The 27,317-nt window shown below is 42.8% G+C and overlaps 1 protein-coding gene and 1 long non-coding RNA gene across 3 annotated transcripts in view; one reads left to right on the top strand and one right to left on the bottom strand.

The window, feature by feature from the left end:
* Nucleotides 1–18,033, bottom strand: part of OXSR1 (oxidative stress responsive kinase 1) — a 106,887-nt gene extending 88,854 nt beyond the window's left edge. The window contains exon 1 of one of the 2 annotated variants that reach the window (XM_042473600.1): nt 17,556–18,033. Coding sequence is in view for 1 of the 2 variants with exons in the window: in XM_042473599.1 (XP_042329533.1) it covers nt 17,549–17,621 (73 nt within the window). In the remaining variant the exon portion in view is untranslated. Of the gene's footprint in view, nt 1–17,548 lie in introns of both variants that reach the window. The other variant, XM_042473599.1, reaches the window with a different exon arrangement.
* Nucleotides 18,034–21,100: 3,067 nt separating this feature from the next.
* LOC121935211 lies at nt 21,101–26,480 on the top strand. Its single transcript, XR_006104745.1, has 3 exons — nt 21,101–21,195; nt 23,407–23,485; nt 26,362–26,480. It is a non-coding gene; the product is annotated as an uncharacterized LOC121935211 (long non-coding RNA).
* The last annotated feature ends 837 nt before the right edge of the window (nt 26,481–27,317 follow it).

The raw sequence follows: 27,317 nt of genomic DNA, 5'->3' as shown, positions 1-27,317 counted from the left end.
CCAAGTACTGTAATACTGTTTCCAGTTTCTATGTGTGGTTGTGAAAGCTGGACAGTGAAGAAAACTGGTAAGAAAAAGATCAACTCATTTGAAATGTGGTGCCTGGGGAGACCTCTACAAATTATTACAGACTGCCAAAATAAGTGGGTCTGAGAACAAACCAAGGCTAAATTCTTACTAGAAGCCAAAACAACAAAACTGAGGATGTTGAACCTTGGATGTATCGTGAGACAATGCAACTCAATGGAAGGGATGAGAATGCTCAGCAAGGTGGGAACCAAAAGGACGAAACGGAAACGACTAAACTGAGGCTCTTGCGTTTTGGGCATACCATGAGATAACAGGACTCACTGGAAAATATGATGATAAGTAAAGCACTAGGAAAAGAGAAAGTTGATAGACTCAATCAAGAAAGCCAAAGCCCTGCGTTTGCAAGACCTGAGCAGGGCTGTTGATAACAGGAGATCTCTTATTCATAGGGTTGCCATGGGTCAAAGCCAACTTGACAGGGCATAACAGCAATAAGTAGTATGATTATGAAACTACTGAATGCCTTTAGCAAAGGGGTTTAAAAAGTCTTAAATGCAGGGAAAATATGCTCATTCTTTCCCAACTCACTTTAGTAAATCAAGCCCTGGTAAAGGGTGACCAAGACAAGGCCAGGAAAATGCCTAGATAGATGTTCTGGAAAGCATCCAAATTGCTCTGAACTCCATGAAAGTAAGGGAAAATGTGATATATACATAAAATATGTATACTTTTTATACACACTGAGAGCTCTCGATGTGTAGAAAATGCTTAGAGGGACCAGAAACTGCCTGCAAACTGGGCTTTCCTTTTGAAGGGCCTGTTGCTATTCTTCTTGTTGTTGTGTGCCTTCAAGTCACTTCTGACTTATGATAACCACATCATGAGGTTTATTTGGCAAGTTTCTTAAGAAGGGGTTTGTCATTACCAACTTCTCTCAAAATTCTCCACAAACAAGAGCAAAGATCAGATATCTTTGTCATCATCTAAAGATACTTACAGAAGGGAGGAGGGGATAGAAAGGGGGAAACATCTAAAGCAATGGATCCCAAACATTGGTCCTCCAGATGTTTTGAATTCCAGCTCCCAGAATTGCTTACTGTTGGCCAAGCTGGCTGGGGCTTCTGGGAATTAAAGTCCAAAACACCTGGAGGACCAGAGCAAAACAGAAGAGAGAAAGGGAAAACTATCTAAAGCAAAAGCAAACAATAGGAAGAATACACACACACACTTACTATAAGAACTGTTTATGTGGAACAGACTGCCTCGGAGGGTGGTGGACTCTCCATCTTTGGAGGCTGAGGTTGGATGAGCATATTTCAGAAATGTGTTAGTTGTGCATTTCTGCACACTCAGGGTTGCAATACCATAAAATTCTATGATTCTCTTCCCAATGCAACCCAGTGAAGGGCCTGGAATATAATCATTTCAGTGGTGTTCCTTCCTGGCAGATTTTTTGTATACAAAAAAAAAATGATCAGGTTCATATTTTTCAACAGAAATATCCATTTTGCATCGCTCAAGACTGGTAAGAGAATGAAGCATAAGATGCCTCAGGATGGAAGGCTGATGAAGAAATATCACAACTCAACAACGGAATGGTATGGAAGGACAATTCCAGTGAGGAACACAACAGAAGTGTTAACTGATAGATATTTGATATCTGTTTAATATATTTATATAGATATTTAATACATTTAATGTTTTAAATGGTTTAAATGGATTTTACATATAAGATCCCAGGATACAGGGCAGGATTCAAATATGTTAATTAAAATATAATAAAATGTATTAAAATCCCTAATTCCTGACCCCACATGACAGCAGCAAATACAACCCATCCTGCCATCTTTCACAAAACCTCAGTCTTGAAAAAAAAATCCTTTTGCAAACATTTATCCTGAACAGAGCCTTTCTACACTGCCTTCAGAGCTTTAAGGACATGAATGAAGACAGACTTCTTTATCCTGGAAGATGAGCTAGTCACAAATAAAACCAAAAAACCACTCAGCACATCTAGTTATCATCCACACACCCCCGCCATCCCCGCCTGTCCAGTTACTGACAGTTCAAGAGAGCGACACAAGCCGTATGTATCTTACCACGTTTGTTTATTGACTTACGGCATTATTAACATGTTCAAATTAGATTTGCCATTTGAAAACCAGTAATTATATTCCTTCCATTCCCCTTGGCCAGGTTTCCTCTTGAGCTAATCTAAAGGGCACCCAAACTATCCAGTGTTAATTCTGCAAGATGGAGGTCAGGGGATTCTGTGGGCTCTTTTCAAACGCATTGCCATCAGAACAAAATGGTACACACGATTCCACTTTAATCGCCCACAGCTGTCTTTGCATCTTCTGAGAAATGACATGCTCACTGCATTTGCTTCTCAGGTTACTGTGGCTCCAAAGTTTTCTTATGGAAGCAAAACTGCCGCAGCTAAGCTGGTTCTCCTTTTACTCTTCTGAATCTGAAGTGCCTCCCCAACCATAAACACTAATGGTAATACATTGGCAATTCTCTCCTGGGGACTTTTTTTACTCACTATAGGTGACCAGACAAAGGGCTATATAGGAGCTGTGACCAGTTTACAAACCAATGAAGTTTGAGTGTTGGACTAGGACTCTGGAGACCAGGATTCAAATCTCCACTCAGCCATGGAAGCCCACTTGGGCAGCATGGCATAGCGTAGTGGTTTGAGTGTTGCACAATGACTCTGAAGACCAGGGTTCGAATCCCCGCTCATCTGTGGAAGCCCACTTGGGCAGCACAGTTCTGGGTGCCACAATTCAGAAAGGACATTGAGAAACTGGAGCTTGTCCAAAGGAGGGCAACTAAAATGGTGAAGGGGCTGGAAACCATGCCCTACGATGAATGACTTAGGGAGCTGGGTATGTTTAGCCTGGAGAAAAGAAGGTTAAGAGGTGATATGATAGCCCTATTTAAATATTTGAAGGGATGTCATCTTGAGGAGGAAGCAAGCTTATTTTCTGCTGCTCAAGAGACTAGGACCCAGAACAATGGATGCAAGCTCCAGGAAAAGAGATTCCACCTTAACATTAGGAGGAACTTCCTGACAGTAAGGGCTGTTCGACAGTGGAACAAACTCCTTCCTCGGAGTGTATTGGAGTCTCCTTCTTTGGAGGTCTTTAAGCAGAGGCTGGATGGCCATCTGTCGGGGGTGCTTTGATTGAGAGTTCCTGCATGGCAGAATGGGGTTGGACTGGATGGCCCTTGTGGCCTCTTCCAACTCTACAATTCTATGGTTCTATGATTCAAGGAGAGTATAATGGTTTGAGTGTTGGACTACGACCCTGGAGACCAGGGTTGAAATCCCAGCTTGGCCATGGAAACCCACTGGGTGACTTTGGGCAAGTCACATTCTCTCAGTCTCAGACGACAGCAATGGCAAATCCCCTCTGAATACATCTTACCAAGAAACATGGGTGCATCTACACTGTAGAAAAAATGTATTTTGACACCACTTTAACTGCTTTGGCTCCATCCTACAGAAATCTAGGATTTGCAGTTTTGTGAGGCACCCACACACTTTCGCAGAGAAGGCTAAAAATGGTGTCAAACTACATACCCCAGAGATTCATAGTACAGAGCTATACCACTTAAAGTGGTATCAAACTGCATTACTTCTACAGTGTAGATGTATCCTACCAACAGGGTTGCCATAAGTTAAAGTTGCCATAAGTCAGAGTCAACTTGAAGGCACACATGCCAGCTGAAGACACAACAGAATAGAATAAATAATAAATTAATAAATCAATAAAATACCACTAGCTCTGTAAGGTGCACAGAGCAACTCAATCCATACAGTTCTGCACTGGATGTAAAAGGGAAAGCTTTGGGTCCAAAATCTGCTCATTCAGCAACATTAGTCTTACTTAGAACAGACTTACTGAAATCAATGCAGCTTTGTTCCAGCTAACAAGTCCCATTTATTTCAAGTCCCATTTCCTCCATTCTAGATTCAACAAAAGTTTATCCCCAGCTATTCAATACTGTTTCCTCAAAGGAACCAATCAATCAATATGGAACAGTCGAAGGCCTCAACTGAGTCTAAAATGGGCTACTGGGGCTTTTGCTGGTTTTATTTTATTTTTTGTATATTGTATGGTGTTGTTTTTAACTATTGTACGCATACTGTAATTTATGTAAACCGCCCTGATCTATGGAAGGTGCGGTATATAAATAAAAACTTTATTTATTATTATTATTATTAATATTGTTCAGGTATGAACTTTAAGTGGAAGCTCTCTGATGCCTGTCAGCTGATTTATATTATTGCATGTATTATTTGATCTACTTTTTATATATGATGTTTTATTCGTACTGACTTTATAATGGTTGCAAGCTGTCTTGCTCCAAAACAATTAGCCAGACTAAACCTTTGAAAGTAGTAAAGGGCTGTTGCATTAATTCTGCAGAATATATTTATCCAACTTAAGTCTATCTATACTACTATAGAAGTGTGTTCATGAATATGGAAGTTCCATTTAAAATTATAGCTAACATAATCTTGCTCTGTGTGTTTTACAATACAATTTGACTCAAAGAAGTTGTTGTTGTTGTGTGCCTTCAAGTCATTTCCAACTTATGATGACCCTAAGGCAAACCTATCATACAGCTTTCTTGGCAAGTTACTTCAGACGGGGGTTTGTCTTTGCCACTGTCATCCTCTGAGGCTGAGAGAGTGTGACTTGCCCAGAATCACTTAGTTTCCATTGCAAAGACAGGATTCATACTCTGGTCTCCCACTGTCTTAGTCCAACATTCAAACCACTATACCATGCTAGCCTTTCAATATGTTTTGAAAGCACAGTTTTTAAGATAAAATGCATTGGGAAGTGAATACCTCAGGAAGCAAAACATTTTATAATTATAGCAGTAGTATAGGTGTAATTTTAATGTTCTTCAAGGGAACCTGACCCTGCTAGGGAAATTTCTCAGGGTGCACCTACACAGTAGAAAGGATGCGGTTTGACATTAACTTCCATGGCTCCATCCTAAGGAATCCCGGAATTTGAAGTTCTACAAGTCACCGGCACTTTTTGGCAGAGAAGGTTAAAGACCTTGTAAAACTACAAATCCCAGGATTCCATAGGACAGAGCTACAGCACTTAAAGTGGTGTCAATCTGTATTATTTCTATAATGGAGATGCACCCTTATGTAGCCATCCCTTCCGTCTGAGATCAGAACAAGGCACTGCTGACATTTTCAAGCCCCGCTTCACAATCATAGGGGCTAGGAAATTTTCTTTTTTAAAGAAAAGCGGCTGAAATTTTGGAGGTCTTGTTATATTTATGCCAGCATTAACATTCTATTATCCTCAACGGCGATCTCATGGAATGATGCTACTGGTAGCTTCACTGAATTAGGGAAGCAGTGTGCTGTAGTGGTTAGAAGTGATTGTGGTTTAAATCCTCCCTTTCCCTGGGATGCTGCACTCACTGGCCTTGGTCACTGCCCCAATTTAACCTACCTCACAAGGTTGGTATGACAATAGAATGGGAGGGTTGTTGTTGTTGTGTGCCTCCAAGTTATTTTTTACTTATGGCAATCCTACGCAATCATGGGATTTTCATGGGAAGATTTGTTCAGTGGAGGTTTGCCAATGCCATTCTCTGAGGATGAGAGAGTGTGACTTGCACAAGGTCATCCAATGGGTTTTTCTGCTCAAGTGGGAGATCAAGCTCTGATCTCCAGAGTCATAGTCCAACATTCAAACCAGTACACCACACATATACCTCCGTGGCGTAGTGGTTTGAGCATCGGGCTATGATTCTGGAGACCAGGGTTCAAATCCCCACTGGGTCATGAAGCTCACTGGGAGACCTTGGGGAAGTCACACCCCCTCAGCCTCATGGGAAAGCAAAGAAAAACCTCCTCTGAACAAATTTTGCCAAGAAAATCTCATGATAGCTTCACCTTAGAGCTGCCATAAGTCAGAAACAACTTGAAGGCATGCAACAACAAGCACAGGTTACATACCATATGTCTCCTTCTCAAAGAGCATGTCCAGAGAAGGGCAACCAAAGAGTCTGGAAACCATTCCCTATGAGGAAACTGGGCTGGGTATGTTTAGCCTGGAGAAGAGAAGGTTAGGCAGTGATATGGGGTTGGACTGGATATCCCTTGGGATTCCTTCCAACGCTTATGATTCTATGGCGGGTTACAGACCGCCTCTTTGAGGCGGGCTGCACCTGCCCCTTTCCCCGCCGGATTGGGGCCTGAGCTGCCAGAACGGCAGCCGCTGAGGCCCCGATCCACTGCTTTTGAGGCTGCCGGGAAGCAGCAAAACGCTGCTTCCCCGCAGCCTGAAAAGGGGTGTCCTTGGGCTTGAGCCCCAAGACACCCCGTGGGGCTTGGAGGGGGAGAAAGGGGCTGCTTGGCCCTTTCTCCCTTGCTTCGCTGGGTGCACCATCTGAAGGCTGCGCCAGCGAAGCAAAGCGGCGCGGGTTACCAGGAAGGAGCTCGCGAACGGAGCTCCTTCTGTGCCGCGGAAAGGGCGCCCTAGGCGCCCTGTGCGGATTGAGACGCACGTCCGGACGCCGCCCGTAGAGGCACGCAGCCGTCACGTCCTCACGGCGGCGGCCTTATGAAGGGCCGCCGCCGTTTAGTCATGACGAGCATGCACTAGGGTTAGGGCAGTGCGGAAGCCTATGCGTGCTCATCACGCACTAAAGTGCCGGTGTGTAACCAGCCTAAGAAAATAAAATAAAGGAACCATTTTGCACCCATATATATGCTGTATTTTACCGAATCATAGTCACAAACAAGCCTAAGGCATATACGCCAGGGCTAAAAGGAAAAGAAGAAGTCAATGAACAATATGTATTTCTCTGCAGCTGCCTGTCTTCACTTTTAAGGATCTAATCCACAGAGACTCCACAGCTGTTATCACTTCCAGTTAATCCAGATCATGACAGATAATAATGCATAACTTGCAAACGAACAAATCTGACCATGCTGAGTAAGATTTATTTTTTACCCCCACATAAAATGTGCCCTACATAGAGCAAGGACATTCCACAAGGGATTTCCTCTACCTTATTTTTTCCATTCAGCAAACAGCAGGGCAGGCTGGCACGGTGCCCACTGGAGTAACACAGAGACTTGCGTGGGGTGCTTTCAGGCAGGGAACCCGCCATGTGGAAGTCATTTTAAAACACACACACACAACACAAAGTTGTTTCCTCCCTTGGAAGCTTACATCAAGGTTTGTAGAATAATCATCGATCATCGGTATCATCGCCAACTTGAGAGAGCAGCTTAAATTGCATCCAGAATTTGGAGAAAGCTCTAAAGCACTGAAACCTAGCCTTCCAGGTATTTTGGACTTCCAACTTCCAGAACCCCAGACTTTTGGCCCGATGGCTGAGGCTTCTGTGAGCTGAAGTCGAAAACACCTGGAAGGCCAGAGTTTGGAAATCACTGCTTTAAAGTCTTCCACAGAGCTAGATATCCATTATGAGAAAGCAAAGGGGTTCCCCCCCTCAATTGAGCATTACTTATTAACTTCTATTGCACTATCTTGCAACACTGGATCCAAGGTGACTCAAAACATAGATTAAAATAGAATAAAGATTTTACAAATTAATAATAAAGTAGGCCCTCCTACTTTAGAGGCACAGGACTCCTTGAAAGTGGAGAAAACACAGATTTTTAAAAAACTACTTTTTAACCTGGGAGGCCACCTCTCTAGGAACCTCAGGTCCTCCAGCACACTCATTGTCAGCATGGCCAAGGGTTGACCACATAATCATACTGGAGGACCTACAAATGCCTAGAGAAGTGTTTTTTCTAATAATCTCCAGATCAGTGGTTCTCAAATTTGGTAATGCAGATGTTTTGTGACTTCAGCTCCCAGAAACCCCACCAACCTGACAATATGGTTAAGGATTCTGGAAGGTAAGGTCCAAAACATCTGGAGGACCAAAGTTTGGGGACCACTGCTCTAGATCCAAAAGCTCAGCTCTATGGTCAATTTCCAGCAGAATCTCTCTGGGGGACCTAGGAATTCATAGCGAGAACATATTAAATCCGCAAATAATCAAAACCACCAAAGTCAAAGCTGGAAATGTGGACAGCCAACTGTAGTAAAAAACGGTTCTGTTTCAATTATTCTGTTAAAAACAGAATTAATCTGAAACAATTTTAAAGCATCTGAAGCCTGACAAAGTGGTCACTAGACAACAGCCTGTCTAAGTAAGAAGGGCTTTGCTTGCCAAAAAAAGAACAGCTTAATCTCCTGTGTCAAGGAGTTCCACAGATTGGGAGCAGCCACCAAGAAGACTGCCATATATTCTCTATTGCTGTCTGCCAAACACGAACATCAGTGTCCTACGGCACCTTAAAAGTCTACTGAATTTGTTATATCTTGAGCTTTAATAGATTTCCGTTGTACATATGGGAGGGGTAATAAGCTACTGGGAGTGGCAGAGATGAGATAAGACGGGTGGGTGGGGTGAAAGTAGTTTGCTCCACAAGTTGAACATTACCAAAGAAATTCGACATTATCAAATTAAGAGCTGGAGGGAAAGGAAGGAGTCCACAGGTAACTTTTCTTCCTATGAATGACATAGGTTCTTTGCAATGTTCCTGGACTGTTTGAATATTGAGACACAATTCTTTATACAGTTGGTCCTCCATATCCACTGATTCCTTGTCCACAGATTCAACTATCTGTGGTGTGAAAAGATTTTTTAAAATGATAGATTCCCAAAGTCATATCTTGATTTTTGCCATTTTATGTAATCATTATACCATGCCACTATATTTAATGGGACTTGAACATCCACAGATTTTGATATTCACAGGAGGATCATGGAATCAAACCCCAGCTGATACCAAGGACCCACAGTAATATCAAATTTAAGGTTTGGCCACCAAGAGAAAGAATTGGGGAAGGGACTCTCTTACCCTTATCAGGTCCAAAAAGATAGGTCCACAAACATGCAAGAATGGGGGAAAAACAGATATTTGAGGGCAATGATTGGCTCTCTGGGGCAAAAATGTCAGCATCTCCCCTAACTTTGGGAGTGGAGGGAAGATGCAGAGATGCTTAGGGGCCATATGCAACCCATGGACTTCCTGAAAAACCCTGAAATCCTAGACTGCCTCTGCTAGTCCTAATTGACTAAAATGGGTTAGAGCCAGTGGTTCCCAAACTTTGGTAATCCAGGCATTTCAAACTTCAACTCCCAGAAGCAATAGCCAGCTTGCTCAACAGTCAAGAATTCTGGGAGCTGAAATCCAAAACATCTGGGGGACCAAAATTTGGGAATCACTGTTCAAGACTGACTCAGTCCAGGGCCAATAATATTTATTTCTCACCTCTCTCCATGGATCAAGACCAGGGAACAAGAACAAATCAAGAATGCACAACATAATTAAAACACATTAATTAAAACACGCCACAGTTTAAAAGGACAGATAAAACATACCCATTTTACAGCAATCCACATTTAAAATTCATCATCTAAATTCAGTTTAAAAATCATCTGGATAGGTCTGCTGGAAGAGACTGGTCTTCAAGACTGTTTTAAATTTGGACAGCATGTCCAGTGTCTGTATTTGGGATGTCATTCCACAGTCTAGAGGAGGCTGAAGCGAAAGTGCTATGTCCCCCAAGGTGCTTCTTTTCTAAGTAAGGAAAGCCACACATATTCCAGGTTTCCCTAACTTTCCCCAAAAATCGCAAAGAAAAGAAGGGGAGACAATTATTCACCATGGCATCACGCTTTGGTAAAAAAGGAGATGTGGGTTGGCAGGAGTCACCATGCAAATCTTTATGACATACAGTTCCAGCTTTATCCACCCAAAAGCAAGCTGGGTTGGGGGCTGCTCCTTTAGACTTTTATTCAGCCATTTATATTCCATTTATACAGTCGGTCCTCCACATTTGTGTCTCTGACAATAATGTTGGGAAAGGACATCAAGGAGGGAATTAAAAAAAGAGGAAGAGCCCATGTTAGATGGATGGACTCCATTAAGGAGGTCATGGGAATGGATCTGCAGAAATTGGGAAGAGTAGTGGCGGATAGGGGGTCTTGGAGATGTCTCATCCACAGGGTCGCCATTAATTGAGATCCACTCAAAGGTGGCCAACAACAACAAAGACAAACCTATCACAGAGTTTTCTGGATAAGATTTATTCAGAGGGGATTTGCCTTTGCTTTCCTTTGAGGCTGAGAGAGTGAGGATTTGAAGCCTAATCTCCAGAGATGTAGCCCAACACACAAACCACTATACCACATATGCAGGGAGAAATTTGGACAGCTAAAGGAGACGACCGCTCAAACCTAGTTCTTCTTGTGAAACAATGAGACTTTTGAAAAACCATAGGGGATGCTCCTATCTCCACCATAGGTTCCATTTCTTAATAAATCCAGGTCCAATACAGTAACTTTAGTACTTGTGATTATTGGCTCTTGCATGGAATACCACAGGATGAGTCCCCCTTATCCATAATTCTGAAATCCAAAATACTCCAGAATCCAAAACTGTCCACATGGGTGGCTGAGATAGTGACACCTTTGCTTTCTGACTTTTCCATGAACACAAGTTTTGTTTCAGGCACAAAATTATTTAAAATATCATGTAATAATATTACATATCTCAATACTCAAGGTAGGGTTGAACATATTAAAATACAGAATACAATTAAAAACAACAACAAATAAAACCAGCAATTAAAATACAATACTATAAAACCATTAAAATACACATAATACATTCTTTATAATATACCAATTAAAAAGTCATGCCTTAAAAATGACTGGCTATGCCTGCCAGAAGAAATACGTCTTTAATGCTGTTTTAAAAGCAGTGAGCATTTTCAAATGTCTTATCTCTTCCATCAGGTCATTCCACAGCCCAATTTTATGTATAAAATAATTATCAGGTTATATGTATAAAGGTTATACAAAACATACAAGTTTCATGTTTAGACTTGGATTCCAGCTCCAAGATCTCATTACATATATGTCAATAGTCCAAATCCAAAACACTTCTGGTCCCAACCATTAGGATAAGGGATACTCATCCTATACTGATTATCAAGATGCCATCTTTCCTTTAAAAAAAATTAATTAATTAATTCTTCTATTCCTCACTGATGCAAAGATCTATTAGAGACTGTAATGGAAAAATCACTGACCAATGAAGAAGAAAGTATTCCATATTTAACCACTGCTCCTGCTTATGATTTCCAAAACTTCAGAGTGAATCATTTTCCATTGATGACAGTTAAAGTACCATGCTATAATACAAGTTTAGTGTTCCCTACAAGCTGTAGTTTGCTTTTTGCTTTTCCCATTAACGTGAAATGCAGATTAACTTTTGCAAAGGATTTATCAATGAACATGGCCAAGAGAAAAGACTCTGTTCCTTACAAATTGAGTTTAGGAGAGAGGGAGAAGGAAGGTATTCAAGCAGACACACAGACTATGCCTAAATAGAGTGGTCCCTCCCCATTCTCTAGGGTTAGGAAAAATGGTAAAAACAAAAAAACACTATTCTTTTTACCTGAGAGAGCACTTCTCTAGGAAACTCCAGGTCCTCCAGTGTGATTCTATGGTCAACATCTGCCAGAGGTTGATAAACAAATCATGCTGGAGGACCTACAAATGCCTAGAGAAGTGTTTTCTTTAGGAACTTTTGGGTTCTCCAACACAATTCAATGGTCATTTTCTGGCAGAATTGCACCTAGAGGAGCTAGAGATTCCTAGAGAGAACCTATGAATCAAAACCACAAATAATCCAATCCGCGAATGTCAAAGCCGCAAATGTGGAGGGCCAACAGTAAAATGTTTCACATGAGAATGAGGTCTTAGGTACCTGTGTTTCAGAAAAAGAGAACAACCATCACCTTTCTAAAGCGATGGTTCTCAAACAGACCCCCACTGGGAGCATAAGAATTGCTCAAAGCGGGTACCAGACTTGGAGGCTCTGAACACTCCTCTCCTTCATTTCCCAAACTTTGTTATGCATAAAATGTACACATGCATTGAGTTCAATATTGAATTTACATAAATAAAGCTGTTCTAATTTGAACAATGTTATTTCCTTATAAAATGTAAAAATTTGAATATACAGTGGAACCTTGGTATCCGTTCCGGAACCTCCAGGGATACCAAAATCCACGAATGCGCAAACCCGTGTTGTCCCCAATGGCAGTGCATGAATGTGACTATGCACCATTTCAGACTACAAGACTTCAGGTGAAATCCCGCTGTCTCTAATGGCAGCGCAGCTGTGTGCACAAGCCACCACTGGGGATAACGGGGGCTGTCACTAATGATGGCGCAGCTATGTGCACCCACCACCATTGGGAACAATGCAGACTTGCCATCTGCTGATGCGCAGGTCTACTGGCTATGCTATAAGCCCTGGCTTGAATCTAATCATGTTTGGAGTAGAACCTCTGAAATCAATGGGATTTAACTCATTCTCATAGATAACTACCTCTGGATCTATCCCCTTGCTTAAGTACACGCTATATTAAAGCAATGAAGATTTCTAGAAAGATCTGCTCAGAATTTCAATAAAAACAGGGGCTTGACTGATCTTATTTCCACCTCCAAACTTACCTTTCTAACTCACAGATTCTGTGTCTTTACAGTGGACAACCACATAACGCTTGTGCATGATAAAAAGCTAGTTAAAAATTGTGTATTCAGCTTTATCTTTCTTCTTTTGGCAACCTATTGGTTCTTTCCTCCACCAGCCTCAACACAAATAAAAAGTCATTTTGCTTGTGACCTCTGGACAAAGGCAGGCAGTTTTCACCTCCAATCTCACCTTTCTAACTCACAGAAGCTGTGACTTTACAGTGGACAACGGCATAGCACTTGGGCATGATAAAAGGCTGCTTCAAATAGTGAATTCAGCTTTATCTTACTTCTTTTGGTAATCTATTGGTTCTTTCCTCCACCAACCTGAATGCACACACAAAAGTCATTTTGCTTGTGACCTCTGGACAAAGGCAGGGGGAATGACACCAATCTCCCATTCACTTGTTGCACCAAACAAACAGTGATGATCAGGCAGGAGATAGATGAAGGAAATCCCAGCTGATCACCTGAAAAGCATACAAAACCCAACAAGGAAAACAGCGAGAGAGATTCATGGCTGTCAACAGTAGAGTTTGACCCACAAGTGACTGACTCATTTATAAGAACCAGCAGGAGCTGGCAGTAATGTCTATGGGAGTGTACAGGAACAGCGTAATGAAATCAGGACTGCGGATTTTGTAGACATGAGTAGGAATTGCTATGACTCAGTACAATCGTTTCCTCTCTTAGACATTTATCACACCAACCTGAGACCAAGTCTGGTGTTGACAGCAAGCATAACTTACTGTGGAAAGAGACCGGGAAGCAATAGCAATGGGGTACGGGAGAGACAAATGCAGGCTATCCTATGTGTACATGGGCTCATTCCTGCAGCGTGCACCCGAACCCCATTATGCTTCTTCCAAGACGTGGGAGAAATCTTTCCAGTGTGGCTTCCAGTGTATGACACAGACGCACTGTATTTATAAACTATCATGGAAAAAGGAGCTTGAACAAGGGTCTACTGTGCTTCTGTCAATGGATCATCAGTCAACAGGCTTTCTTAAGATTTGCAAGTCAGCTCTTACTCCTTCATCCCAGAGGCTATCTTGAAGAGTTCAGGTAGCATCACCAGGGTCATTCTATCTATCCTCCTGTGTTATTTATGGCAGCTCCAAAGTGGCTCACTGTATCCCCAACAGCCTACTACATGTTGCTTGGGACCAGAAGTGTTTGGATTTCAAAGTTTGGAATATTTTCACACATGTAATGAAAAATCTTGGAGATGGGACCCAAGTCTAAACATAAAATTCATTTATGTTTCATAGACACCTTATACACATAGCCTGAAGAAAGGTTTATACAGTTGCCCCTCCGTTTTTATGGACTTTGAATCTGCACCCTCGTCTGTTAGTGGGTAGCAAACAGAAGGGGACTAAATAGGGTGCGCACCACCATTCAAACCAATGGGGCTAGAATATTGGTTATTTTTGTTTTGATGGAGGGGTCCGGAACGGATCCCCTGCAAAAACGGAGGGGCTACTGTACACAGTAGTTTTAATGATTTAGTACAGTGGACTCTCTACATTCACCAGCATTAGGGAGTGCAGGAAACCTGTGAAAAGTAGGAAAAATACAAATATTAAAATACTGTTTAGTTTTGCTTTTTACTTGAAAGAACACTTCTCTAGGAATCTCTAAGTCCTCCAGTGCAACTCTATGGTGAACATCAGTCGGAAGTTGATCACAGAATTGCACTGAAGGGCCTACAAATGCCGAGAAAAGTCCTCCAGCATGACTATGATCAACTTCCTGCAGATTCATGCTGGAGGACCTAGAGATTCCTAGAGAGGGTGTTATCAATTAAATAATGAAATCCACAAAAGTAAAAGCCACAAATGTGGAGGGCCGACTGTGCATGAAACAAAGTTTGTGTACACTGGGGGAAAAAGGCCTCACTATCTCAGCCACCTATGTGGACAACTTTGGATTTTGGAACACTTTGATTTCAGAATTCCTGATAAGGGAGACTCTACCTGTACTTGCCAACCCTACAGACTTCCACTGCCTTTATTTTCCATTTATCCCTGTTTGCCTTCCTTGCATCACCTTCCCTTTCACACCTAACCTCTTGTGGCCCCTCAAATCAGCTCTTTCCCCAATACATCCAGGCCATGAGCAGCTTCCCTCCCAGGCTGCTTCACTGGGCAGAAGTGATGCCTTGTAGGCATATGGCTGGAAAAGAGCTTGCCTCCTCTTCCTACTTTGGATTTTCAGTCTTGCCAAGGTCAGCAATGCTTGCATCTTCCCAAGGCACTGATGCCTCATCCCCAGAGGTCACTGCACCAGGAATGTGCTGTCAGGATGAAGTACAGCAAGTGCTTGCTTCAGCAATAGACTACGGTTTGCAATGTTGAGTCGACATTAAACATCCACTTCCCAATCCACAATAAATTCTGCAACGGAGCTGGGGTCCTTGGTCCTATATTGCAAGCGCCAGATTCCAAGCATCCACTCAGCCAAGAGTTCTGACTTCACCTTGACTTTATCAGGGCACCTCCAAGGGAGAAAAGGAAAGATGAACCTGGAGCTTGAGTACAGAGTGTCTGTAATGAAAACTAATGGTATAAAAGGGGAAAGGGGGGAAATACAGATTAAGCATTAAAATCCTTTTGTGTACATAGTATTTCCAGGATTCCAGTGGGAGAAAAGTTTGTGGAAGGACAAAAATCCAACTGCAAAAATCTGAATTATAGCGTTGCCACGCCCCCCTCCCAAGCCCCAGAGCCTTTAAACCACAGGTATTCAACTTTCCTCATCCCTCAGGCTTTAGCACAGAGAGGAATTCTAGACCTAGTGACAAGTCTCTCAAAAGTATATAGAGAAGGACCTCATAAAAACCTTACAGCACTACTTTTAAACTCAGATCTCCTGTACTCAGAGGAGCAAGCACACAAAACTAGCACCCTAACTCTAACCGCCTGCCTGTAAAATAAGATCTCATAATTGGATCCCAATGTGCTTTAAAGGTGTATTCAAACTGCCTGGTGCAATTCTTTTCCTTATCCTTAATGCTCCTGCTTCCAGAATGCCTTTAGCCCAAGATCATGAAATTCCCAAAAGGTTATATATATATAATAAATCCCAGCTGCCCAAAGCATACACTGGAGGCTTCATTTGCCAAAATATTTCTGTATCTCAGAGACACTTTACAAAGTTCTTTTTTAATAAAAAATAAAGATTGCCATCAGAAATAAAGAATCTCCATAAAGAGTCCCCAAATACAACTCTTTCTCTCTCCATAAAGACTCCCCAAATACAACTAACATGGTTTCCTGAGCTCACGACATGCGTATAAGATCTTAAAATGAATGACAAGAGACACAGGAAAGCAGTGTTTCCAGAATGAGGAGAAAGCATGGCTCACCGACATCACCACTCCCAAAAGTATAATGCAGACACACATAGAAAATAACTACGAGCTCCTACTGAAGCCTCAGCATCAGCCATAGCTACGAGGAGGATGTCTGCCTGTCATTACCAAGAGCAGATAGACACCGAAATGCAGACACACAAACGCCCCCGTCGGCCTTTTCATCATATGAACTTGACACAGACATTTGTGTGTGTATGTGTGTCCAAGATTCAGGTGCAAAGTCAACACTTCCTACACTGAAGTCATTTAGATCTACACCCCTTCAAAGGCATGCTTTGGATAGGGCTGCATGGCTGAAGCATGCCTGCACATACACACCCCCTTGCATACACACTTTGCTTCACTTTGCAAATGCTCCACAGACAGGGTGAGAGCCAGCAATGGTTTGAGTGTTGGATTGTGACCCTGGAGACCAAGGTTCGGTTCCCGGCTAGGCCACGAACCCCACTGGGTGACCTTGGGTGAGTCACACTCTCTCAGCCTCAGGGGAAGACAATGGCAAACAACAAATCTTGACAAGAAAAACCCAGGATAGGTTTGCCTTAGGGTCACCACAAATTGGAAACGACTTGAAGGCACACCACCACAACCACCATTGACAGAGCTTGCATACACATGCAGAGCATCCACCACACCCCCTTGAAATACACACTTTCCCAATTTCGCATTGCATTACGCACTTTGCAAATGCTCCACAGACACAGCTTGCCTGGGCAGTGCCTATTTATCAAGGGGCAGAGAGGGAGACACAGCCCCAAGAGCAAAGGGACCCTGGCACTGCCAAGAACAGACCTAGGGCACACTACACAACCTTTCCTGCAACAACCCAAAAGCGTGCAACAGCAGTCAATCATTTATAAATAAATGTATAATTTATTTATGAATCACGAAGGCCCCTTCAGCTAAAAAAAAAAGCATCTCTCTCTCTCTCACACACCCCAAAAATGCATTGGCAGAGGCACCAAGCTTGAACAGGTGGGTGGCTTTGTGGGATATTGTGTTGTATTGTATTGTAAAGTCCCTTTAACACTGTCAGCCACCTCCATCTAATCGGAGAGTATAAGGGTGTATCTATACTGTGGAAATAATGCAATTCGGTATCAGTTTAAGTGCTGCAGCTCCAGCCTATGGAATCCTGGGAGTTGTAGTCTTGCAAGGCTGGGATAAGTAACATATTATTATTATTATTATTATTATTATGACTACTTTCCAAAAGTATCTTTTTCCTGTCACACACACACATGCAGAAAGAGGAATAAAATCTCTATAGACACATGCAAGAAAAGAAAAAAAGTGCAGAGGAAAGTGCAAGAGAGAAATGCCCTGGAAGAAAATACATCATAATGGCAACAAAACCCTCCTCCTTGAAGGGCAGAGGCATGCCCCTTCCTTGCAAAGAGAGGGAGGCAAGGGTGCTGCACATGGCTCCAAAGGGGGACTTTAGGCCTAGCTGGAGAGATGGGACCCAGGGAGGCATCCTCCTCTGGCTCCCCATGTGCCCCACTCACTCACCAATCACCTCCTGCAGCTCATAGTCATCCTTGTCGATGGACCAAGGCAAGGAGCTGGAGTCTTCAGCAGCCATGGCTGCAAGAGCTGCCCCTCCTGAAGCCAAAGATGAGGCTTTGCAAAGCAAGGGAAGGGAGGAAAGGGAAGGAGGGCTGCCCAGCCACAAGAGCAGCAGCAGCAACTCCAACCTCCAGCTTGCACTCCTCCTCCTCTTCTACTAACAGGGGCCAAACTTAGCCTGGCTCTTCCCACCTGCCCATGCCCAGAAGCGCCGTGACGTCACACGCACGGCACGCGTTTTACGGAGAGGGGGCACGCAGCCGCCATCTTGAGTGCGTCCGTTAAAAAAAGCCATCCAACCCTTTCGCGGTCCTAAAAACACATCATGACTCATCCATGGATTCCTCTTTTTAATGCTTCAGCCCTTCCCCGTCTTAGAAGTGGTTCAATTTGCCTTCGACAGCCGGACTGTTCATAAGGGAGAGAGACATTGAAATTGAGGCGGCGGCGCCACACCCAAGATGGCGACCGACGCCTTTGCCATCCTCGGCTCGTTCCAAACGGGTGGTGAAAGGACCCGCCCCCTAAATGTTGATTGGAGGATAGGTGAGGGGGAAGCGGGTGTCCTGTATATGAGTGGATGACTTAGCTGTCAATCATGCCGTAGCCTAGTGGTGCTGACTGTCTGTGAGGGAAGCGGGATCAGATAAAGCGGGGATGGCTTTTGCGTGTATAATAAGAGTCTAGCTAAACTGTGGAAATAATGGAATTTGAAACCACTTTCAGTGCTGTAGCCCCAGCCTATGGAATCCTGGGAGATGTAGTTTTACTACTAGCCTTCCCTGCCCAAAAACAATGCCTCACAAAACTACAAACCCCAGGATTCCATAGCATTGAGCCATGGCAGTTAAAGTAGTGTCAAATTGCCTTATTTCTACAGTGCAGATGCACCCTTATTGCTCCATGCAGCAGCAGGGCTCTCTGAGTAGAGATGTGAAGGGGAAATTAGGGGGGGAGGGGGCATTTTTGTCCATTTTTTTAAAACAAAATTATTTTTGTAACAATATACAAAACAATGACATACGAAATAGCCACCAAATTTTGTATTCCAAATCTACACATATTTACAGTTGACTTCCCACTACGTTTGTCCAATTTGTATAATAAATCTTTGTCATTTAAATCTTATTTTCTTAGTTTCTTTTCTCCCTCATAAGACTAGAAATAGGGGTCCTCTAAGTCTGCAGCTACATTGCGGAGGCTCAGAATAGTAGTTACAACAAAATGTTTTTCGATGTAAAGTCGAAATACTTTTCTTCAGCGGTAGAAATCGCTGCCAAAAAGATGTAATGATGGCTGCCAACTTAAGACACTGTTAAACAGGATTAGATAAAATTAATAGAGGTTAAGAGTGTTAGATGCAAGTAGGGTGGCTATACATCACTTCCCATATCAGAGATACTGTACTGTACAGTTTTATCACACTGGGGCTATTTTCGGCGTTAAGCACATTTAAAACATCCCACAAATAAAGCGAAAATGGGCAGGCAATCGTGCAAATGATTTCATATTTAACTGTTAATTGTTCTGTGTTACAATATGTTCCCAGGGTTCTTAAGAGGCGTCTCAGTCCTACATAGGTTAAAGACAAGAGAACTGCATCATCTGCAGAATTCCCCGAATCCTTCAGCCATAGGGACCAGTGGGAGTTGCAGTGTTTAAAAAGTAACTTTTCCAACCTCTGGCCCAGCAGAGCCCCATTGTCAGGTCACATGATGGGGCAATGGTATAATTTGCAGTGTAACATACTTTATTATGCTAAGAAAGCCTGGCTTTTTCAATGCATATTAGATGTATCTGCGCATACATTATGAGTGTGCATTGGCCTCCAGTGTGGTATTGTATGGCAACTAACCAGCTAATACAGAGCTCATTTCTCTTCCTTTAAAGCCAAATGAGAACCTGCTGTCTTTCATCCTCCACCATCTAGTCTCCTGGTGCTCTTAGTATCACTAATTCACTGGGAAAGAAGCAGCACCGAGTGAATTTTTTCCTTCTCCGATACTCTCAAAGGTACAGAAAACCAGACTTGGGGCTGCCAGAACTTGGCTACCCTAGCCACGGGCTTCAAACAATGGCTGCGGTCATGCTTTACCAAACGAACAATGCCCTTCCTATTCCGCTCACAAAAAGCACAATTGAGCCTTGGCAAGCCAAAGGCCTCACCATGTCACTGCTGAAAATTTGCCCCCTGGGGGGTGGATATATTCAGGCTTTTCAGCAGACCCTTGATCTTTGTTCGTAGCCTAGCGAAGCCCACCAGGAGGTGTTGGGTATTGGCATTTGTTCTGCGCTTAACAAAACCACAAAATCCACTCCCGCCATCTCCAAGCCTGTCTTATTGCTCGGAGCTGCCAGGCACCCTGCTTTGGAGTCACTCCCCTTGCTCTTGATGTGGCTTCAGCCATCAACTCTCAGGGCAAGGTTTCTAAAACTGGAGCCAAAGCTGTGCATCCTCGCTGCCAAAGAGGTTTCCTGCACCAATTACTCCCTGTAATGCCGGAGCCCTTCAGACTGGCTGCTCATTCCATAATTCTCTCAGCCATGCCAGTTCATTTTTCCATTCCCTTTCTACTGGCATCTCCATCCAGCTCCCATTTTCATAAACTGCCCAAACAGCAGCGATGCATAAAACCATATATATAGCATTGTTTTGTGTGCATGCTTTACTCTGTTTGAGCTCGAGAATTTAAAAACATGTTTTTTCTTAGGAAGAAAGCCATAGTAGCAGCAAAACTGTTTGATTCTTCCTCTCTCTCTCTCTCTCTTTTTCAAGACATTAGGAGACTACTGCCAGCAGGCACTAGCACTATCAAGCATCTGATGGGGTTGCCACCATGGCACAGGCCCACTGCCAGTTCACACAGCCCCTTGATACCGCTACTGTCAGGGTTACAGTTCCCAGATCTGAGGGCCCGGACTTGAGACTCAGAGTCCAAATCCTCTTCTTCAGTCTTCAGGGCAAGAGGGAAGAATCTCAAGGCAAGAGCACTGTCTTGAAAAGTGCGTTCAACTTGGCCCTATTTATTTGAATGGCATACTTTGTATAACTATGGTTGATGCTTAATGTATCATCCTTGACTGCCAGCAGCTGCCCCTTGTACCATTCATTGCCAGGGTCTGCCTCCTATGGCAACACATGGGGTTGCCCCTAAGTCTCAGGTTCTGCTACTGATATCACAGGGCATGGTATAACCCTGATAACCCTACTGCTCTCCCTGAGCAAAGTGATCAGTGACTGCAGTTTTTTTGCTGTTGTGTGCCTTCAAGGCATTTCCAAGTTATGGTGACCCTAAGGCGACCCTATAATGGGGTTTTCTTGGCAGGATTTGTTTAGGGGAGGTTTGCCATTGCGTTCACCTGAAGCTGAGAGCTTGTGACTGCAGTAAGGAGAAGTAACATCTGTCATCCTTTCTTTGCTTTGCTCTTTCCCTCTCGATGACGGTGGATAGGGACCAGCCACAGTGGCAGAACGTAGACCAAGCTGGAGGAAGACTCCCTGCAAAATTGTGAAGGAAGATGCTTTCCTGCTTAGTCCAAAAGCTGCCTGTACCTAGTGTGATGGAGAAAACTAAAGGAACAAAGAGGAGGTAGGATTACTCAGGGTGGCCCCACTCCAAAGGCATGAGGAACAGAAAGGGCAAATTCATGTCCTTTCCTGAAGACTTAGGCAAAAGCAAACTGCTGCAGCCTCTCCAACTCTATGTTACATGGTCACACATGTCCCAATTTTCAGTGTATGCTACTGCCTGTCTGTAGCAGGAGCCAATGTTATACTCCGCTATTCCATTATGATATTCAAGTAAGCACACTTCACTCACTGGCCTAGAGTTTGGTTCATGGCAATCCCTGGTGCCTGCCCATCAGGCTGGACATCTTCATTTTATAAGGCAACAGATGGACAACCTGAGGCCCACTAGCTGTTGTTGGACTATAACATCATCAGCCCTAGACAGCACAGACAATTTTGATGGATGATGGGAGTTGCTAACTGCTGTATGGTTGCCAGATCAGGACTGTCTATGCCAGATCCTCAGATTTTAGTGCCAAAACCTGGACCTACAGACAGCTTCTTGTAATGTCACAGGAAGTGGGCCCTGATACTGCTAGAAGGCTGATACTACAAGAAGCAGCTCCTGGTGATACAATTAAGCATGATTGATTAAGCATCAGCCACAGTTGTACAAAGTAATAAAAAAAATCAAGCTAACAAGTGAAGAAAATACATATATAGTGGACCTTCCATATCAGTGAGGGTTCAGTTCTGGAATAGCTTGCAGATGCCAAAAAATATGGATAATCACCCTCAGTATTATTTAGTAGCAGCAATGTGAACATGAACACTTTAGCTTGTGCACGTTCATTTCACTACCATTGAATAATAAGGAGTGTGGCAATCCAGAGGTGGTTATATTAATTGATCTGAAGCCGCTGATGTGGAGGTTTTACTGTATACACCTTTCAAGGTAGTGTTCTTGCCATGAGATTCACAAGGAGATGCTCAGCCAGTGAAGAAGCAGCGGTGGTGGCTGCAAAGGGGATCCATCTCCTTCCCTCTGCTGCTCAGCACATAATAATAATAATAATAGTTTTTATTTATATATATCCCGCTTCTCCCTGTGGATCGAGGCGGGAGTACAGCAACAAATTTAAAATTACAGTTAATTAAAATACATTCTCATATCATAAAATCTTAAAAACACATCAATAACCCTATACAGGTACAATATCAACATCTAATTTCCCATACGTGCTCCAAATGAAGTGTCATCTTAAAGTTATTATAGCAGATCAGGGGAATAGGCTCGCCAAAAGGGATCCGTCTTGAGTGCCTTCTTGAAGGCATCTAAGGTGGTAATAAGACGGATCTCCTCCGGCAAGCCATTCCACAGATTGGGAGCCATGGTAAGGGAGATGGCACGGCTCCTGGCCTGTGGACAACTGGATTTGCTGAATCGGACTCAATCCAACTGTCCACATGGCCAAAAGAGCCAGAGGCAATCAAGGGTTTCCTGGTAACCCTAAGGTTTTCTCTGACTTTGTTTACTTCAAAACAAAGTTGGGTTAAGGTCTGAAAACCACAGATCCTCCCTGGAGCTAGCTGTAAATTGTGGAGACTGCCAGCACCAGCTTCAGGGTGAGTGCGGTATTTTTCACCAGTGTAGACAAGCCCTTAAATTGGTATTTTGCAAACAATTAGGTCTTTCAGCACAACTCTGTGGTCAACTTCTGCCAGAAGTGATTCATTTCAAAATGGTTCAATATTATCTGTGGATTTGTGTTTCCACAGTAAGTCCGGGAACGTATCCTCCATCGATATAGGGGTCATACTATACCTTTAATCTGAAATAATTTCAGTATGGGAATCAAAGGTATCTCTTCCTCCCTCCAGGCTTATTACCTTGCAGTTCTACCAACAGAGAGAATAAAATGCCATACAGTGTTTTATTTTTAGTTATTTGTGGGGTTTGGGGGCTATTTTATTTTCTCTGTCACTGCTTGGACACAGCTATACCAGCCACAATATAATCTTTCATTCACATCTCTGTCCTTTGAAGTCATATGACAGCTAATGGAAACGACCCAAGACATGACTGAGACAATTTTTCTGTCTCCATGTGGAGGTAAAACTATAATGATAGACGATTGACAACGTCCTGTCCTATAATTTAGCTCTTAGTATACAACACATTTGGCACTCTGCCTTGACAAGCTTAATGCTAAGACCCAGTCTTGGTAAGTAATATTTTTAAACATAGATGTATACATTTTAAAACACCGCTGCCCCATCTTTCTCTCAGGCACATGAAAAAATCATAATGGAAGCAGACCATCACAGATACAGCCAAGACATAAATTGGAAATTTGCACCAACATCAGGTATTTAACCTGTTTGCTCACTGGATGAGCCTCAAATCCAGTATTATAGACCTTAGAAATCAGAATGTGTGTGTGTGTGTGTGTGTGCGTGCGTGCATCTGCCCCCACACACAAACATGGAAAAGAGGGAATAATGCCAATAGAAAACTATATAATACAGCTGTAAAACAAATTATCTACATAGAATACAGAAAAATGCAATAAAGCAAATGTAGAAGTTGACAAAACAATATTAATCAAAAATCCAGAAGCTTGGAAAACAAGTAAGTTTTCAACTGAAAGCTAACATATTCAAATGTTTTAAATTATATAAACCAGGTGTTTTGAGCTAAGGAGTTTCAACCCTTTTCCTCTTATTTTCAACCCACATTCTGTTCTATTGGGCTCCCCTTTCTTCTTGAATATCAACTTGCTGCACCTAACCTATAGGTGACTTTATTCCACAGTGCACAGAATATCCAGATATCATCTTCTTTTTAACCCCAAAGCTTGCCCAGGTTGAAAATCTAAATAAATGATAAGATTTTCTTTTCCTGAGTTGGGTGGATAACAGCCTTAAGAGGTTTTATAAAAGGCACTGGATTTCTTTTTCATCCCTGGTTGCACCTCTGCAAGCATGGAGAGAACTCTTTCAAGGCATCCATTTAAAGGGGCTGGGGGTGAGCGATCTCCATTCAATGCCTACTCAGCAAACATGAACACTGCAGAGCACCCTTTCTTATTATGTAGCTGTTGCTTAAATGCCAAGGACAATGTCACTGGACTGGCTGACAGTTGCTAAAAATAGGAGCATTTCTGTGTATATAATGTGTGTTTGGGGGGGGGGGAGAAACAAGGAAGGATTAGAGAATCAAACACATGGCATTCAGGGAGAGAGAAATAGCAGGAATGCAGAGGGGGAGCATGGGAAATGGTAGCAATGATAATGATGACTTTATTTCATTCCTTATAATCGTCTTTTTCCCAGATTTGGGACTCAAGTCCATTGACAAAAAATTAAAACAAATAATTTAATATGGGAAAAATATGCAAAAAGTTGTTGTCAAAATGTACTTAAACTCTCTATAGCAGGGTTTTTAGGCCAGGGTTCTCTGGAGCCCCACGGTCACGGATCTGCAGAAAGGTTGCTATGGGTTCTGTGAGAAATTGTGACTGGGAAAGAAAACTTTTTGGGACTGTAGTAGATATAATAATGTTTATGGAAGGGTTCCCTGAGACCTGAAAATTAATTCAAGAGCTTCAGGGTAGAATGATAAAGGCTATTCTATGAATGGAGAATAAATTATCTCCATTTAATAAAGGCTACATCTGCATTGCAGAAATAATGCATTGCCACCACTTTAATTGCAATTGGATTCTATGTCAGTTGGTACCACACCAAACTACAGATCCCAGGATGGAGTCATGACAGTTAAAGCAGTGTTAAACTGCATTATTTCTACAGCGCAGATGCAGCCCCTGGTCTCCAGATAAGTGAATAAAAATTCATGCAGTTGTCTCATCAGGTACTTGAACAGATCAAGTTCAAACTATCCGTGGAAGCCAAAATGACTAAACTGAGGCTGTCATACTTTGGCCACTTCACGAGAAGGCATGACATTAGAAAAGACAGTGATGCTAGGAAAAGTGGAAGGCATTAGAAAGAGAAGAAGACCACACGCCAGATGGTTGGACTCGATCAGGGAGGCCACAGACCTGAATCTACAGGACCTAAGCAGAGCAATGGAAGATAAGGGGTCTTGCAGATGTCACACTCGTAGGGTCGCCATGAGTTGAGATCAACTCAAGAGTAGTTAACAACAACAGTGATCCTAAAGGCACCAGATCCTGTCTGATCTTGGAAGCTAAGCAGGATCATTGTGACTCATCCAAGGTTACCCAGCGGGTTTCCATGGTCAAGTGGGGATTCAAGCCCTGGTCTCCAGAGTCGTAGTCCAACACTCAAACCACTACACCATGCTGGATGTCCTATCACTCACATTTCCCCTCATTTCATAGATGAAAATGGGGATGCATGTGGCCATGCAATATCAGAGTGTGGTTAAGATGAGAAAGGTTATTAATGGGGCAGAACAGACAAGCTAGGAGAGGCTGCAGTTGTTTGTTTTTGCCTGCACCTACAGGGAAGGGCAAAAATCTATCCTCTCCCTTCCTGCTAAGTTTATTGAGTGCAAACTGCTTTTGCACTTTGAACTCAGTTTGCTGGAACTCAGAGCCCAAAGAGGGGAAGTTGGAGAATGAGAGATAAACTGGGATATTTTAAAAGGAGCTGGTCTCCAGTGTCCTAGCCCAAGTCTCAAACCACTACAGCATTCTGGATCCGAAGACACATAGTCATTGTGTGTGTGCCTTTACATACACATATTCAACGACAGTACTACTGACAGGAGAGTGAAACAGACTGCTTGTAAGCTGTCGACATCAATGTGCTTGTCAGGCAATTTTGCTGAAAAACAGGAGCAGCTCACTTTTGGACAGTTACAAATGTTGGCAGCACAAGTTTGATGAAGCAGCAGGAATGGATCTTGAACCGATGTACATGTGATGGAGTTAGGATTCACATTAGTGCATGAGCCATTGGATTGCCCTGTTAGTTAATGGATAAAGACAGGTTCATAAATGAATCATTGCTGTATGGCAGCTACAATCTATAGACTCGGGTGGAGAAACTGCCCATAATACCGGGTGTAAGCAAGAAGCAAAGCATGGTTTATGTGTATTTATCTTTTTTGAAAAAAAAAAAGTGGGGAGTGTCTAATGGAGAATATATCCACCTGGAATACCTGCGTTATGAAAATCCTGTTCTCTGTATCAAATTGCTGGTGTTTTCCCCACCTATCTTATTTAATTCTTCTAACTCTTGTTGACCTTTTCAGATTACACAGAGACAGCACTTTGATATCACCTGAATTATCATGGCTGCATCATACAGGATCTTGGGATCTGTAGCTTGGCGAGCTCTCAGACCTCTCTGGCAATAAATTCTAAATGATGCACAAAACTGCAAATCCCAGAATTCCATAGGATGGATCTATGGGAACTGAAGTGGCATCAAAGCGTTAGAGTTGTGTGGTGAGAAAGAGACTTTGGTTTAAGAAATCCAAGAAGAAATGGCGGCACTGCCCCTGCTGCAGTCCATTTAGGGCTAGCTGCTCACTTAAAGAAAGCCAACGCTTTTAATCCGGCCATCCCAAAATATGTATTAGAAAAGAAGAAAAAGCACAGTAAAAATAGGACATGCAAGTTGTTATGGATGTTGAGCTAGTATTCAGTTGAGAGTTAATGGATGACTATATTAGGAAGAAAAAGGAATCCATTCTGCTGTTAGGTGGATGCCACTCCTGAGGGATCTGAGAACGAGAAGCTCTATTGCAGTCACTTCCATTTAGACTTCTCGGAGCCTGTTTCTGAGTGGTAATTCATTCCAGCTGCTCATGCCCAAGCGAGGCTGAGAGCCCAAGGGGAGGAAGGTGAAACCACTCCGTTTATTAAGTCCAATGCAGAAGCGCCAACACAATAGTGAGCAACATTTGCTGTGTGATTAAGTGTCCAGTGATTTATCACATAAGGTTAACATACGCAGAAACAGGTAGACAAGTGTCCATCATAGGAGCATAGTGCAATCTGATGAAGAAGGAAGGATGATGCAAGGGACACTACTTTGGGCAAGAGGATAAAATGAAAGGTTAGCCATGCCTAAACTGCTCCGATCTCATCTGATCTTGGAAGTTAAGCAGGGTCAGTGCTGGGTAGTACTTGGATGGGAGACTGCCAATGAATACCTGGTGGTATAGGCTATATTTCAGAGGAAGAAAGTGGTAGAACCATCTCT

The sequence above is a fragment of the Sceloporus undulatus genome, chromosome 6 (assembly GCF_019175285.1).
Source record: "Sceloporus undulatus isolate JIND9_A2432 ecotype Alabama chromosome 6, SceUnd_v1.1, whole genome shotgun sequence".
NCBI classification, from domain to species: domain Eukaryota; kingdom Metazoa; phylum Chordata; class Lepidosauria; order Squamata; family Phrynosomatidae; genus Sceloporus; species Sceloporus undulatus.
Note: the sequence above shows the minus strand (reverse complement) of the source record. Positions and strands in the feature narration are given on the sequence as shown.